General features: G+C 49.6%; 1 protein-coding gene across 1 annotated transcript in view; it reads right to left on the bottom strand.

The window, feature by feature from the left end:
- LOC119393234 (B-cell lymphoma 3 protein) overlaps positions 1 to 17,345 on the bottom strand; it is a 29,832-nt gene extending 12,487 nt beyond the window's left edge. The window contains exon 1 of the mRNA XM_037660144.2: positions 16,575 to 17,345. Coding sequence (XP_037516072.1) covers positions 16,575 to 17,134 — 560 coding nt within the window. The 5' untranslated portion in view covers positions 17,135 to 17,345. The remainder of the gene's footprint in view (positions 1 to 16,574) is intronic.
- Positions 17,346 to 17,752: the final 407 nt, after the last annotated feature.

Raw genomic sequence — 17,752 nt, forward strand, 5'->3', positions numbered from 1 at the left:
CAATTCACTCGTCGGTGAGAGGGATGGGCTGGACTGTCTTCAAAGATGGCGTGGTCGTGATTGATGCGCTTGGCCGCCACTACGGCACGCCGTATAGCCCTTAATGGAGCAGGTGCCCTTTCCGGGGAGAAAAACAACGGCTGGGCGTTTCGAGCGTGGTGTGTGGTGCCTCACGTGCACCGTGCGCCATTTACAGTGGGGCCGAATTCTCGAACTTGATATCGGTTGAAACATAGCTTGAAATATTTTTTTTCGCCTTCTAACTGCCAGGTGTCAGTGCAACGTATGTATTAATTGGCGTGTTGGTGCGCTCATTAAATCACTGAGCCGTTGCGTAAACCAATACACTCCTCCGTCCTTTCGTTAAGGTATGCTGTCGTGAAGCTAGCTGATACGTGAATGCTTCTTCTACACGCGCTGTCGGTATTATTTCTTCGATCCGTGTGCACTGAGCTGTGCTGTACTGGACAATGGACTCTGCTGGACATTCAATAGGCTCAGCCAATAACAACATATTCGAGACACCTGACGATCACAGACATGGTCCACGCATGAGAACATCGTACTGGACAGCGAACGAAGTCTATTGCGATCAACTGACGGCGCCTTTCTTTCTCCGGCCGCTGCACGCTTTTAGTTAAACGGCGCGCTGCTGCCTCTCTCTACACCGTGTAACGAGGTCACTGCCAGCTGGTATCGACGACGTCTTTGTGGCGTGAGCTGCCTCTGTGAATGCACGCAAACCGAAGAGTTGACCTTGCTTTACGACGCCTAGGTCTCGAATGACGTCACATATGTTGACAAAGAGCCTCACCGCTCAGTTAATCTTTCTTGTTTTCGTTTTGTTGTGCTATGGCTGCACTGGGAGGGTGGTGTGCTTTAGCAATCTATGTGGCAGGGTGATTAATACGGCCACGGTTGATAGAATGCTTTTTTTTGTGTGAGCGTTTAGTCGGATGTGAGTTTATGCCCTACGTACACGAGAGAATAGGGATGTCAACGTACCCCCCCCCCCTCTTTTTCTTCCTCTGTTTTGTTTAGATATTTTTACATAACTTAATATGCTTATGTGCATTCGATATGTGTATACATAATTTCTGAGAACTTAAGTGGTTATAAATTGGAAACTTTGTATTGGCATAAATGTTGTCTATTTTTTTATGCAATTAAAGACATTGAAAGATGTGGGATACGTCTCGTCTCGTCGATCCTCCGTGCGCTCTCATTAAACTTCCATAAAGCGACGTTTCACTCGGAGAGCTGGCTTTACGCGAGCAAATACGGCAACAAGTCTACTCAAATCAGCACTTGGTTGTTTCTCATGATGGCTACGTATATAGACATTGAGATTTTATACGACGTGCGCAGGCCGCGCTCTTATCGAAATAAACTAAAACTGCGCTCGCTACGATCGCAATATGACTGGGCGTGAACGGTGTCTTGATAACAGAGGTTATCAGCGCAGCCTATAGACAAAGAAGGTGCACAGCTCTGGTATAGAAGAAAACGCAGACGGTGGGATGCAAACATTGGAGCGAAGTAATGCCACGGTGCCCTTGCGCCCCCATCTGTGTTCACGTACCTACAAGTTACATATGACGCTGCTTACCACTTTGTTATCTAGAACTACCAGAAGTCATCGGAACCCGTGATATAGTCAGATTAAGTCCAACCGATGACATACCTCCGCAATGTATCGAACGCGTCTCTTTTCGCCGACGAAGTGCATAACAATGTGTCGACCACGACCCGTGTGCGCTGCGAATTGTTTGAATGCTGCGATCGTCTCTACCAGGCCGTATTCAGGCAGATGCAACAAACCAGCAACCTCCAGTGACCTGTACAACATGACGCTGCTCGCGCGCAACACCCCCCGCTCGCACGGCTATTAAAAAAAAATACTTTACTACTCCATATGCACATTGATAACTCTGTGTGGATCAGAACTACCGGCCGCTCTGTCCCGTCGCGAGGAGGTTACATAAAGGATTCGTGCGGGCGTTTCTTTGATGCCGGATGCATGCAACTTGTCTTCGAGCTTTCGACTATCGACCATGCAGCTTTCGGCGCGACTTGTCCCTTCTACTCTCACCTAGCTGGCTTCGTAGGTCTATCACACCTCTAGTAAAGTTGACCAAAGTCGCACTTATAGAGACGCCACCATCTGTTACCAAGGCGCCAGGGGCGTAGCCAGAAATTTTTTTCGGGGGGGGGGGAGGGGGGTTCAACCATACTTTGTGTATGTTCGTGCGTGCGTTTGTATGTGTGCGTGTGTATATACGCAAGTAAAACTGAAAAATTTCGGGGAGGGTTTGAACCCCCCCCCCCTTGGCTACGCCCCTGCAAGGCGCCACTACGCCCAAGCCACCCACCTGGCTGCCACCTGCAAAGGCGTCTGGACCACAGCTTCCTGTTAGACTTCGTTTAGGCAGCGACCATTTATATATTTTACACGCGTGACACGTTTTATACGTCAGGGCGAGCTTTCGAAGAAGAAAAAAAAAAATAGCAGAAGTTCACGAGGATGGCTTGGTGGCCAGTTGGTAGTGCATCTTGGAAATGTTACAGCGCACACAGACGGGGACAAAGTTCTCTTCCTTTTTGTTTCCTTCCTTTGTCCCCGTCTGTGCGGGTTGTAATGTTTCCAAGAAGAAGAATAATGCAACATGTGAGGCCATGATCCTCCGGCTGGGAATTTTCTTTACCGATTGGCTACTTGACGACGACAGGTTTTATAGAATCTCGTAAAATTATCAGTTTCCATTGCAGTACTCAGTGACCTCAAACCTGTTTGATACAAATTGTGGTGTAACGCTCAGCGACAAAAAAAAAAGTAACAAGATCCCGGGTCAGTGAATCTGATAGCTCGGTTCTTGTAATGCGGCATGTCGATCATGGGGATAAGTTCGTCGCGGCGTCGCTCGGGTCATTGACAAAGAGTGACCATAATTGGTGTACAGTTCCTAGAATCGAAACATCAGGCGTTCCAGCGAAGAGACGAACGTCGGCCCCATGGAATCGTATTAGACGCAAGAAGGCCATGTTATTCATGTTATAGCAGCCGTCACGAATGACGCAATCATCATTAGCTAACACTCGCTAATTATAATTTAAACGACGATCTCTGCAGGAGCAACCTCTTCAGTAATGCAGGATAACAAGCTGGATTTTATCTTCCGGTTGACCTCCCCGCCTTTCACGTATCATTTCTCCCTCTCTATCTATTTATTTGCACTTTTTCTTTTTTCTTTTTTATTCTCACTGTGGTGTTATGATCGGCCTGCCTGGCTTGGCGCCGCTTTGACGCATGAGACGTTGCGGCTAAGACTACCCTGATTTCTTCCGGGTCAGCGGTTCCAGAGATGCCCCAAGAGCGGCGACAACACGAAGGTCGTTCGTCTAATATTCTCAGGTTGTCTGCGCCCCTCGTAGAACCCTTTGGGCACGCCTGACCGACTGACAGATTAGGAAGAGTTGTTGGCCGTCGAGGCGGCTGGCTTTGAGCTTCCATGATGCTAACCCCATCATGTAGCAACACGCTACCTGTAAATATGTAATAAACGTTACTGTTAACAGCTCCGGGCTCCTCTCCTCGACATCTCCCCGGGACTCTGGCTGGCTCCGATCCTCTGGGCAGACCCCCGACTACATCAACTGGATGGCAGCGGTGTGATGCTGCTGACAACTGGAACACATCATCTGGTTAGCAGCAACGGGATGACCCATGCTTGACTCGGGCCTCAACGATTGGTGAGTGCTTGACTTTCTTTGAGTTTTGCCAGGTTTTAGCTTTTGAAATTTTCTAAATTTGTGTGTAATCTTCTGTGCGTATAGGCTTCGTTGTACCGCTACCATACGTCACAGCTATTCACCATTTTAGCTTTCATGTTCTAAAACTGGCAGTGTTTTACCGTGCGTCTAGGCTTCGCTTGTTCGCTACCTAACGTCACGGCGGGTAGAAAGTCCTCACTCGTGAAGACCATGGAGTTGGTAAGGAAGCTAGAGAGACCAGACCTCTTACTACTGTGGGAAGAGCTGGGAATTAAGGTTGGGAGAGAAGAGAGAGAGTCACAGCTGATTAAGGCTATTCAGGAATGCGGGGCGGAGGATGATGAAATTGAGGAGTGCTGGGAGGAAGTTGAGAAGAACAAAAGATGGGCTGAAGAAGACAGGATAAATGAGAAAAGGCGATTGGCTTTAGCACTTTATCAGGCATCAAGTAACCCGAATAACGAGATAGCACCCTCAGATAAGAAAAAGAAAGGCAGTCCTGCTAAGTCCACGTCTACAGTGAGCCACTCAGAAGATCGAAAGAAAGAAAAGGCGTTTAAGGCTAGGAAGCCGGTTGTATGCCACCGTTGCAAAGAGCTAGGTCACATCGCAATCGGCTGCCGCAAGCCTAGGAATGTTCTCTGTTTTCGGGACAGCAGACATTGACAGCAGACATTGAGACATTTGCTAAACTGCTTGTTTTCTTACATTTTGCAAAAGCTAGCACCCGAGTAGAAAGTTTTGCGCTGATTTTAACAGAGAAGTAGGCTGAAGGTAAAAGCCTTTGTTTAAACCTTCTGTTCTTGCAGTGAAGTGTAGGTTTTGTTTCTCTGTTTGTTTTATGTTTTACGCGCAAGTTTATCTTAACAGAGGAGTAGGCCGAAGGTAAAAAGCCTCTGTTTAAACCTTATGTTTTTGCAGTGTAGTGTAGGTTTTTGCTTTTGTTGATTTTATTTTATCCGCATAATGTTCGGACAGTGTAAGGCTACCAAGAATTTCTCTTGTATCCAGTTTTGAATTGTTTTGCTTTTAATGTTCGCTTGTCTGCAGATGAGCAAGGAATATGTCGATTTTTGTAACTTTTATTTTCTTCCTCATTATAACTGCAGACATTAAGATACTTGTTGAACTGAGTGTTTGCTTACATTTAGCGAAACCTAACACCCGAGTAGAGGGTTTTGCGCAAGTTGATTTTTAACAGAGAAGTAGGCTGATGGTAAAAGCCTCTGTATAAACCCTGCGTAAATTGCAGCACACTTGTTAGTATGCGCATCAGTGTAATGTAGGTTCTTTTGTTTCTCTGTCTGTTTTATTTTCATACGCGCAAGTTTGATTTTGAGTTTTACTTATACTGTGAGAGGCGTAATTCATTAACTACCTCCTTTCGTTTTGTTTCGCCCGTAGCACCTGCGTGCCTTGAACGCTGTGAATCTCTCTGGGAAATGATACAAAACGTTAGGCTGTTGATTTGCTTCGCACGTAGTAGGTCTGAGTTTGTTATGGCTTCGTTATCTGATTCTTGATTTTCACGAGTGAGCGCACCAATTGTAAATTTCTAGGGAGTTTTACCAAAACTGTAACCTGGCATTTCTCGAGGTCAGTTGAGTGCTCTATGTTTGTTGTGCCTCGGGTCTTGCGTGGTTCGTTTCTGGCGTTTGCTGGCCATGGCTCAGGTCCAGAGATTGGTGCAGCATGCGTCAACGTCTACAAGGGAGCAGATCTACGGTCTCTGCGGAGTGCTTTGGTGCTGCAACCCCTTCGAGACCTCCTGTGACGGTGGACGGGCTGTTATGATCGGCCTGCCTGGCTTGGCGCCGCTTTGACGCATGAGACGTTGCGGCTAAGACTACCCTGATTTCTTCCGGGTCAGCGGTTCCGGAGATGCCCCAAGAGCGGCGACAACACGAAGGTCGTTCGTCTAATATTCTCAGGTTGTCTGCACCCCTCGTAAAACCCTTTGGGCACGCCTGACCGACTGACAGATTAGGAAGAGTTGTTGGCCGTCGAGGCGGCTTGCTTTGTCGTCAAGGTGCCCTGGACAAAGGACCCAGCGTCTGGGAACCGTCTGCGGATGCATTTCCCATGTTCTCCGTGGCGCCTTGTTGCCGCTGTTTCCACAATTCGTGGTCTGCCTCGCGCATACCCATCATTGCAACAGACTACGAAATTGACTTCCACGTAAGGCTCAACGTCTTCGTGCTGTGCCGTGTGTGCGCGGTGGGCAGTGTTTTTCCCTCGCCATGGGACGGACTGGACGTGCCTCTTTCTCCTTTCGTGGGTTAGGAAGGAGGCGGCGTTTCACCTTCCCCTTTTGGGGGCGGAGGTGAAGATGGAAATTTTCATTGGACTGTCCTGGCCTCTATTGTTTTTTCCTACAGGGAACCCTGGAAAGGCCAGGACATAAAATTCGAGCGCCGATGCGCTCCCGACGAGCTCCCGACAAGTTCTCTCAAGCTCTCACAAGCTACGAGAAGCTCCTCTCGAGAGCTTCCATGATGCTAACCCCATCATGTAGCAACACGCTACCTGTAAATATGTAATAAACGTTACTGTTAACAGCTCCGGGCTCCTCTCCTCGACATCTCCCCGGGACTCTGGCTGGCTCCGATCCTCTGGGCAGACCCCCGACTACATCAGTGGCTCTTTCGGCGGCGTATATTTTACCGTGGAAAGATCAGTGCACAAGGCGTTGCCATTATGAAAACGTTCGTTTGAGACCGTGCCATTACCTTGCCTGTCTCACTGCTTTGACATTGTATATGACAACGAGATGTCCGTCAGAGTTTTCCTACCGCATATCACTCGTTGTCGGCAGAGCAGCCGCCATGAATTCCCGCCATTGTAGGCAGTGAAGCTTGACCTCCAGCGAAGGCAGATGGACGACACCTTCGTCTCGCAAAAACCCGTCCGGCAGTGGCCGCCACCGCGCGCGGGGAATCCCCGCCGCCCGGTCGCGTGGTGGTTACGTGCACCTTGAGGCGTGTGCGTGCAGGCATCCCATCTGATGCCGGTCAAGCGAGGTCTTCCTGGGGCGCTCGTTGGCCGGGTGCGAATAGCGCAACCGGAGAGGTGGACAACGCAGCGGTGGCATAGAAGCGTCTGGCTCGTATGCGGGTGAGAATCGAACCCTGGTGCCGCCTGGATCCCGCCGGCTTCTCTAAACATTAGAGATGTCCTCCGACAAGTTAATCGGTTACTTGAACGGTTGTTGTCGTCTTGTAAGGGGTCCTATAGAAACCGCTTTGTCTCTGGGCACCCATTATTCCTGTGCCTCCCTTCCCTTCCCCGACCGGCGGGAGCTCGTTGTGGTTCCTGTGCTGATTTCTCTTCCGGTCCAAACAAGCTGCAACACTCGCTTTGTTTCTGAATTACGACAATCCGACATACTCACGGTGATAGCTGGTGGCGTATAGCAGCTATTTGCGATGCAAAGCGTGTGGCGATTTAAAAGCATATATTTAGCGTTGAAACGTCGGCGTCTGCTGTCGAGGTGGTTCAGTTGCAGTGCACACTGTCTTGCAGCCTACACTCACCGGTGTTACATTTATTGACAGGGATTGTTGTTGATCGCGAAGTAAAGCAGCTTTAGAATGGAATTTGCGAACGCTCTCCTTCGTGATGCATCCTAGTCATTCAGCCTAATGTAGTCAACAAATAACGTAGCCAACGAAAGCATAGGAGACACAATGTCCTCTTTGCATTCCCTGGCTTCATTATCTTTTGTCTGACAAAGAAACGAGCCTTTCGAACCATTCCCTTGCTTGAATTCATCATCTCGCTCAAGACACATATAGAACTGTTTTAAGTGCGGCTTCGCTGCTGTACCTGTGTGACCTGGGTGAAGTGCGTTGGTATAGAACTGCCGCCGTACAAGATTTACCGAAAACATGGGCTGGGGTGAGTAAGCTGACGTGCCTAAGCGGTTTGCATTTGGTATCTCAAAGAGTGGTACACGAATCTGGGGTATCTTTGTAAAAGTTAAAAAGCGAAAAGCAGAAAGACGACAGAATAATGCACCATCTAGAGTGGAGCTTTTTTTTTTTTTTTGAGTGAAAGTGAGTTGCTGCGGTTCTGCCGCAGAGTGCAAGACCATGTGCAAGCCGCCGTTACGGTAAGCTTTTAGCTTTAGCCGTATGTATACAGCATCGGCGCGCTCGTTCATCAGAGCGGAATGTGTATAAGAGGCCGGAACTTGGTCGTTACACAGTTAATCGCGATACAGCCGCTCCGTCTGCCGCTCGTTACGCCCCGTCATAGTGGTCGTAGCAGTGTTTCCTCCTCCGCCAAGGCGCTCTGGTACTCGTCAAAGGAGCGAGGAGGAAAAGGCGGCGGGGCAGGAAAGTTCGGTCGTTGGGGCAGGCCGCCAACTGCCGGGGGCACTCGCAACGTGCTCCTCGCGTTCTTGCAGTGTGCAAGGGCGTGAGCGCCGGCCATTCATGCCGCGACCACGCTTACTACGGCGTCTCGGGCGAAGCTAGTTGCAAGGACAGGGCGCTGTGCGATCACAGCCCGATCCGGATGCACTGCATCGAAGGTCGTGAAGCGAATGCGCGCCTGCCTTCTTTGCACCCGACGCCTCGAGGCAGCTCATCGCAGCCGGTTATGCCACGGAGTTTCAAGTTCTACCGGTGGCGCTGCGTTGAAGCGTTCGGCCGTAGCTTTAGAGGAGGATGACTTGTTGATCAGAACGGTCTAGAGTTCTGCGTATATTTTGCGTTTTAAGTAAGCTCGCACGGTGACGGTAGTGCTCGAACGCTGTTATTATGACTCCAACTAAATATAAGAGGCAACAGGTGGCGCGCCACATTTCACTTATCCATCGTCGGAGAAGAACAATGCATCCTAGACACGAACGAATCTGTCCGCTAAGGTGTTGGTGTGGGTCAATCGGTTGGGTTTTAATCGGTTTCACGCTGTAACCAGTCCAACGGACACGTCTTCTCAGTTTTACCTTGTGTTTTAATCTGCCTTTTGGCACTTAGCGATCAGCGGAGCAATTCGTAAAGAACGTTCCTCCATCGACACGATGGATAATCGGCGGCGCATAGAAGTTTGCGCGCGGGGATTGCACTCTCAACATGGCCGCTTGCACGTCCCCGAGTTTGGGTGAGAACCTACGTCTACATAGAGAGAAAGGGGCGGAAGTTCTCCGCACGCTGATGTTACAGTGGCTTTTAGTAAGAGCGGAGGGGATCCCAGCCTAATTACAGCCTTCGGGCAGGAAAAGGTAGATGAAATATGAGGTCTTCCAACTGAACGCGGCGTAACGAATCGGATATACAAAATCCGAAACACGCGTAAAAGTACCAACTTCCCCAAGTTGTGAAGGAGAAGGGAAAGTGAAAGAGCGAGGGAGTAAAAAAATCCGAGCGTTAGTTGTAGCAGGCAAAAAAAAACAAAAAACAAAGAAGCCAAGATCACGAAAACAACTACATGACTTGTTGCGGTGCTCGCTCTTCCTGCAGGCTTGACTCTTTCGAAACAGAGTCGTGAAATCATGAACAGTCACTGAAGTCGTGAACATGGACAGTCAAACAAAATCATGAACAGCCACCAACTAGCCCAATTCATCGCTATGTTGAACCAAACAACTTGCACGGCTATTTCGCGCAGTGCATAAACAGTGTGCGCTAATGGTACGCACAGAGAGCCACACTTTTACCGTATGAACAATTAACTTGACGAGCGCGTTTCTTCGCTTTCGGTGAAATCATGTACTCAACTCGCGAGTAAAAAGGATGCTCTTGAAATTTAGAAGAAAAAAAAAGGCCAGGAAAAGGAGACACCGTTGGCAGTGTAATTGTGTAAGGTGATGCGGAGTATATGCCACATGCGCGGTATACACCCCAACAAGTTTTCTTGTGCTGCTTGCAGGTGAGAAGTACAAGCCAGGAGAACGGCGGTGACGCTTTTCTCGACGTGTTCGAGGAAAGAAGCAGCGTGTCGCTGTGGCGGCAGTCGCGTGCGCTTGCTGGGGAAACCACCTGGGACGCACTCGCGATCGGCGTTTCGCGGAATCGCAATTGCGCACTCCCGTCTCTGCACGCCAATAACTGAGTTCGAGCCGACGACGATGCAAAAGATAATGTAGGGCAGAGACCATATATCGCGCGGTTTCTCCTTTGCTCTTTGTACCTTCTTTTTGTTTTCTTCCTCGCATGTCTGTTATTCGCGGAGAGCTGGACCAGGAAACTGCGGCGTTGAAATCGACAGCGGCAGCCGCGTGCGCATTTCTGGAGCGACGAAGGCCGTCGTCGGAACGCGCCCGTCGTTACCATCTCGGGCGCAGGGTTTTCTGGGAGCCGTTTCTTGGAAGCCGTGCGTCGCACGCCGATCGCGGTGGTTTGCTCGGTCCGACAAAGGTCTTCGGTAGAAGGCGGGGCGTGGGCCTCCCTTTTCTGTCGTGAGACAGGAATGGGAGATTGTCTTATTTTAGAAATGCGTACGCTCAAACAAGACGTTATTCAGCTATCACACGCAACTTATGTAATAAGTGGAGTATAATGCGATTTTTCTGTCGCTATACCCATTCCATAGTTAATATACTGACTCAGTCAGTATATTAACTCTATGACCTTATCACTATTAACCTTATCACTATTAACTCTATCCCAATGGCACCCAATGTCCCCGCCAGTGGGATTGCCCAGGTGGCGCGGCGGACGTAAACGGTGAAATGTCATCGAAATAAAAGAAGCATGGCTCCACACTGGTCTTGAAGCGTTCCGCGCAGGGTTGCATGATGAAAGCTTATTCTTTAATCAAGTACCATGTTGGGCGAGTTTTTCTTTATCAGTACTGGAACATTTCCGTTCATAAATTGGGTGCTGGTAAAAACGAAATTAAGTTATTAATGATATTGAGTATTTTAATAAGTCCCGCGCATTGTTTTCATTAATAAGATTGCTAGGTGATCGCGGCACAGAGTAATACCAGCACAGTGAGTGATGCGTTTCAGATGCTACCGCGAACTCGATCGTAATGCGCCCGGCTCAAGTTTCGGTCGTTGTCAGTCATTTGGTTGTTTGTTCGTACCTTTAAAGCCGAGAATTTTGTTTGCGTTTGTCCGCAACGGCAGTAGTGCCAACCACTCTTTCTTGCAACGTTTGATCCGAGACGATCGAGTTGACCCGCTTTAGCGAGGCTTACTCGAGTGGTTCAAGTTCTTGCTTTTTCGTATAATACCCCGCTAGAAGGCTTCCTCTTGCACAAACATTATGTTATAACTGAATATGCGGATGGGGGCGTTGCGCTGCCGCGAGAACGTCACTCTGAGAGGCAGATGAGTTGACGCAGGTGGAACAGTAGCTTGCGTGGGGAGTGCGTCAGTTCCGAGATGATGCATGCCTCGAGTCTTCGCGACAGCGAGAGAAGGCCGTTGTCTGACACGCTTCTCCCCCGACCATGTTCTGGCCGCTTGCCAGAGCTGAGATCGCGTCTCCACGTGAATGAAGTCAACGACGCGTGTAGCCGTTCGTCTAAATGCATCGATGCTTAACTTCCTGGCGTTTGGGGAATAAGCTAATTGATATTTGCCAGAGAACACCCACGTTGTCTATTAAGATTGTCGCGCTGTCTTTGAGACGATTACTTTGCCTTCAGGACGATATTTAGAGTGCAGCGGGTGTTTTCGAAGTCGAAGTGAACGGCTCCAGCGAGTGCTTCGGGAAGGGACATGTTAACGTTATCGAACGTCATTCGCGTTTGCGCAGTATCAGTAGGTATACATTTGCGCCGCTGTATACTGCATTTGAAGCAATTGAAACACACCGTTCGGCAGTTTCCGTTTCTCGAGGTCGAGTGACATGGAAGGTCGTGTTCCGTATGATGCCGACTTTCGAATGTGCCTTCTGCTAATTGCTTGATGATATTGCTTCGCCGGTGTGTTGTTACTGCAACTTCGCTGTTTATACGAACCCGTATTGACTTATGAGCACAGCGCTTACCTTTCAGCAGTTTAGAAGTCTAGGCCACTTACTCAACCGCTGTTATGAATAATGTAGGGCAGCTTGCAAGACAGAGAGCGAAGTGGAGGCTTTGCGCGGCTATACGGCCTGCCACTGGCCGCGTTCTGTATAGTATTGAAGATGAAACTACTGCCCTAATCCATTCGTCTTAGAATGCGTCTGTACTGTAAACATCTGTCTTCAGCCGTGTATGACGATAAGAAGGCTGCTTCGCTTGCGCCAGCTCTAACATGTAAAGACGATAGAAACGGTTGCGAAATAGAAAAAAAAAAAAAACAAGGACCATCCTGAGGATGTGGCGGCATCTCCATCAAATAGTACAAATAAAAAGGAAACGCTTTAATTAACTACAGTACAGAGGCAGATGCCGATGGAGAAGTTGTCCGTGGTTCAGCTATGAATAACCGCAGCCAACTCCTCATCGGCCGACAGCTAGAGCTTTGCGGTGGTGCACAGAACACGGCTATCGGACGCTGTACCTGTTTCAGTGGTGTGCGCACGTATACCAAACCGTAATGACGCAACTCGGCGTATACGTCAACCAACTAACGATGTATTCTGAAAAATGCGCGATAATTGAGTGAGCGGGCGCATCAAAATGCGCGGCGAACACAACCGAATGGCGAGGCTATGCGTGCACACAGCCACTTCGCACCTGTGAATGTGTGCAGACCCAAATGGATGGATACGGCCAGGAAAAACCTCGCGCGCTCCCTAATTGCCGCGCGCTGTTTAGCCCTGCTGCGGCAGACGCGGACACGGAGCCCCGCGGTGTACCGCCCGCAACGCCGGAATGCCAGTGCCGTTGGGGAAGACCCAGCTGAGGGAGACGACGCTACGCAGCAAAACTCGTTGGATCGAATCACGTATATCTGCGACAGCGTTGGGTGATTGCGCTAAGGCGGTGCACGAGGAAACTAAGACGGCGTACGCATAACCTGTCGTGTCACGAATGAAACGAAGTCGTAAAGAGGCTTGTTTGTGAATGTCTGCATTACCTACACTGCTAGCAGTGGTGTAGCCAGGAAGTTTTTTCGGGGGGTGAGGGGGCGGGTGCCCAACCATACTTTATGCATGTTCGTGCGTGCGTTTGTGTGTGTATATATAAACATGCAAAATTGAAAAAAAAATCCGGGGAGGGGTGGTGGGGGGTGACTCACTTTTCCAAAATGAACGAAGATGGGCATGACCTCCTTTGAGGGTCGCGTGTTGTGTAATCAAAAACATCGCTGAGTGGCGATAAGACTGGCGCTAAAATCAACTATAGAGCCAGATGCGGACAGGAACGGGTAAAGATAATTTTGTTCCGTGTAGTTTTAGAATTGGGAACGTAGTTTGACAGGGCCAGTTGAAACGTCGGTTCTCATTCACTTAGTCTTACTATAAATTGCCGTTTTAGTAAGAGGATGTCGCTTTGTTTGCGTGCGAATGTTGAATAACGTTCTGCATTGGGTGTCGATGTAAGAAATACATCCATGCTGTCTTGGTATAAGGAGGTGCCGTCTTAGACACTCAAGCGCATCCGCCACAGCTATATACTCACACGCCTTCCTCTGTAATTTGTGGGTGTGAAGATCGTTGCAAGCAATCATTTTCAAGAAGAGAAGAATTGATCGTATACGCCTATAGCATTCCGGGCCCGGAAGGGCCACTTCTCTGCGTCACGTGCGTTTCACGAAGAGGAGAAAGTGGCCAAGGACAGAATCAACCGTGCCATATATACTTTGATGTCGTGACGCACGTGCTAGTGTCGGGAGAAGCGGATCCTTCACAAGACGATTCCAAGAACAGCATTCGCCCAGTATGGTTCCTTCAAAACGTGCGCGTGTGGGCATGTTATCGACGATATGTCCGTAAAGCATCCGAGTGTGAATTACGTGATGTAGCATGCGAGAGTAACTTAGTAATGAACACTCTCAGTGCGATGTTGGCTGTACTATATAGCAATTTAATATTTTACACAATATACCGTTTGCAAGATCTCATATAGCCTTAGTATCGTCCGTGCGTTGGGGCAATCTGCGCGTTGTGTCAACGCAAAGTGCGCGCTGAGCGCATTTTACTTTCACTCAGCGCGATCGCGTGCTGGTCTTCTGCATAGCAATGCCGTCACTATGCAGCATCCTGGAAAAATCCGTCAGGGGTAAGTGTGCCATGCAGTAAGTGCCGTCATGCATCCACTTCCGGATAACACTCGCAAATACATCCCTATAACAATCTCTCAAAGCGAGCTTCCTTGCAACCATGGGGAATTCCTTGACGAGCACCAGCTTTCTCAGTCGCTTCATTTTTCTGTGAGCAACGCCATTTTTCTTTTGGACAGAAACTTATCCGCTTCTCTGACAGAAATACTGGGCACCAAATCCTGCTATGTCCGTCAACTCGAGAGACTTAAATGCCGCTCGTTATTACAATAAGTTCATTCATTCCGCTTCCGAGTCATGGATGCGACAGTCAGTTCGCGCATCTAAACGATTTTGAAGGAGAAATTGCATTTGATGTTTTAAACCTCCTGAATACATCATCCAAACACTTTATAATTTGCAAACGCCTTTGCATGAACGCCTTTTCAGAAACGCCTTTTCAAACGCCTTTTCAGAAGCCACATCCGTGGCTTCTGAAAGAACATGAACCGACTAGCCCAACAACGTGTGCCTCGTGAATACTGCAGAAAAAGCGGCCGCACGGAGTGGCGTTATAACTGATGATGTCTAACCTCGCTTTGAAACTGCTTCACTCTTAAATGGGAGCAGAAGCAAAGGGCGGTATTGGCGTAATACTTAATATGCATTTTCTTTCTTTCTTCGCAATAATCGGATATTGTGAACTCACAAAGGTAACATGCTTTTTGTGCTATGGCAGAGTCGCTTTTCAGCACCTCGTCCTTCCAAAAACATACGGAAGGTAAGCTAATTAAAACTTGCAGCTTACATGTGCGTCCTTCAAGCGACGTCCTTTACGACTTCCTGCAAGCATCCTGAAGGACGGTAACTCGCAATGTTGATGTATATGGTGTATTTACACATTTCATTAAACCCTCGCTGCGCTAAAGTGCGACAAAGGTAAGGCGCGGAGGACGACAGGGACGGCATTTGTCTCGCGCAAGAATCGCCGAGGCCGTTACTGCGAATCGGAGGTCGACGCGTAGCACTGCCTTGAGTTTCTACCGTCTCCCACACATGGAAAGCCCTAGTGCGCGGAAAGTCCAGTATTGAGCGGCAAAAAAAGAAATGCGGAGAGAAGGGAAAACCGAAACCAGTCGTTCTCCTCGGCGAGCGACGGCGACGCGGAGCTGCTGAGTCGCGCGTGGTTTTTCACAGATCGTGAGTAAAACTTCGCAGCGTGGCCGGAATTTTGTTGTTGTATACCGTTGAACGCGCCGACGATTTAGAGAAAAGAATGGACGCAAAGAGTCGGTCGGTTGTGTCGTCTGTGTCGGTTGTCTACGGCGGAAAGAGTCGCTGTCTCAATCAATCAATCAATCAATCAATCAATCAATCAATCAATCAATCAATCAATCAATCAATCAATCAATCAATCAATCAATCAATCAATCAATCAATCAATCTCAGTATCACTGGTACTTGTGGGTACAAATAAAAAGCCATCTATCAAGCTTGACAGCATCTGCACTTCTTTACAGTGGAACAGAAGACGCATGATGGATACGACACGCGAGCGGAATAAGCCGCAAGTCAGGTGTCCTAACTGAAACAGCTAATAACGATGGAAATACCAGTGAAAAAAAGAAGCAGGTTAACTCTTCATGTGGGCGTTTGTGTTGTCTTCACTCCTCTCTTGTGTCCGTGTTTGCATGCCCAGTCTTTTTAACACGAATACCTACCGACTAGCTCAGCTCTCTGTTATTTGAACAAGTCGTTGTGTAAAAAAAGCGCTTGCACATTGGGACAACTGTTCACGCGAGTTATCGATACAAAGAGATTCACATAATTACATATATTCCTGATATATATACAAACACATACTTTAGATGAGAATGGTTAAAGATGACAATGGTTAAGGCGAAGCGTATCCGTTGAGGTTTCTTTGCGGCAGCCTAAGAATCCAAGGAAAAACGCGTGGTTCGGACATCGGCATCAACGAAGTGTAGGCAGCTAATATCTGGGCTCGAGGCGTTGGTGTTAATACCGAATACAATGTTAAGAAGAAAAGTATGAAAGTTCGTTAAGCAAAGACACATTCCCAGATGCATTACTTGTCTAATGGGCAGAAAAGAAATTCGTCTGCTCGGAAACATAGGTGCAGCTCACGTGTTTTCAACTATAGGCTTTTGACGCGCTCCAAGTTTGCGTATGACTGAAATTAGCATACTTGAAAGAAATGTATGAGACTAAGCCAGCAACGCTTTTAAATTCGCAGTCACGCGTCATGCTATATATACTCCAGAACACATGAATTCAATGTGTCTCGCTTTGCTATGCGAAAGAAGTCTGAAGCCATACCTAATTGTGTTTGAGAAGCGAATGTACTCTTATACTTAATCTGTTGTTCACTCGCAGTTTTGTATCGACTTTCCAATTCGGCAGTCATCCGACGCGAACCGGAACTCAACGCAGATTTTTTTTTTACTTTTTCTTTGAATACATATTGATGGACGAACGATACGCGGTCGCACGCATTCCGTGGCGCGGGGCACCGCACCATCACAACTGACTCATCGCGTGCGCGTCAAACACGGAAAAAGGAACTCATTCACGCAGCATTTGAGACGTGAATCGCGAAAATTGCCTAAGCATGGGCTTACGTGTCTCCCGCAGGATGCTGGAAGAGAACATACGATGACTCATCAATAGAGACGCAATGAAGGGTGCCTACCGGTCTCCGTCGGCGTCTGAGAGGAGCGCGTATTTGACTTCGAGCGAGCGCCGGTGCTCCAAGCGCGCACTGCGCCGTGCCCTCTTGAGCTGCAGCGCCTGCTGCATGGACGTCGGAGACTTGATGCCCGGCACGGCGGCCGTGGCCAGAGGGCCACTCACCGGAACGGGGGTTCGCACGGTGCGCACCACCATTCCGGCAGAATGAGAGGTTGGCGTCTCGGGGTGTTCCGTGCCGCTGCCGGCGGACGAGTAGCCCGACGTCGCTGAGTCCTCGGAGACTGCCGCAGACGACTCCCTGGTCGTCGACACTGGCGTCAGAGGGTCGTCACACACCAGGCCGCTGTCGGTGGTGGTCGCCGAGTCGGGGCAGCCGCTGTCTTCGCTGTGCGAGCGTTTCTTGCGCTTCTCACAGGTCGCGTCCGGCGATTGCTCCGACTCGAGAAGCGTCTTTCGCGGCCCGGAGCCGCCGCAGTTGACGCTTAGGATTAAAGGTGACGGCGCTCGTAGTGGCGCGCCGCGGTTCACGTCTAGTTCACTGCCGTCGGCCGCAGTCGGCATCACTTCTTGGGGCACACGAGGCAAATTGCGTGAGGTTGCGTCCGACAACCCGACCTGTGCTGTGGGCACACGCGCGCACTCTAGGAAGAAGCGGTCGGCATGGTTGCACTCACACGCGCGATGCGCGCTTTCTGACAGCTGCGTGCGGCTCGCGCGCACTCAAAACGACCGCTCGTTCGGCGCGGGCCAGTTCGCTGGAGAGTACGGAGCGCGTGGGGGGAGAGAGTTATGGGATCCCTTATCGGATGCACTACCGACGGCGTCCCCGGACGGCGAGAGAGGGGGGGGAGAGGCCGGTCAGCGCTACGGTTGCTGCCGAGGGACGCCTGACGTCGCGAGCGAGCGCGCCGGCCTGGAAAACCCCACCACCGGCGCTCGCCCTTCTCGCCGCTCGTGTGAGCGCGCCGCCGCGCTGCCTGGAGGAGCGGGGCACAGCCGGTCCTCCTTTCCGCAATCGGCCCGTCCCGTCTGTTGCGCGGTCGCTGTTTGGGACGCTCGCTAAGACTGCGAGCATTACAATGCGGCGTCGACCCTTCACGGTCACGGCCAGTGGCCAGCCGACCTGGCACAAGAGAGGGAGAGAGCGTGTCGCGGTTTATTGTGCCTTGGCTACGTTCT

Source organism: Rhipicephalus sanguineus, chromosome 5 (assembly GCF_013339695.2).
Source record: "Rhipicephalus sanguineus isolate Rsan-2018 chromosome 5, BIME_Rsan_1.4, whole genome shotgun sequence".
Classification (NCBI taxonomy): domain Eukaryota; kingdom Metazoa; phylum Arthropoda; class Arachnida; order Ixodida; family Ixodidae; genus Rhipicephalus; species Rhipicephalus sanguineus.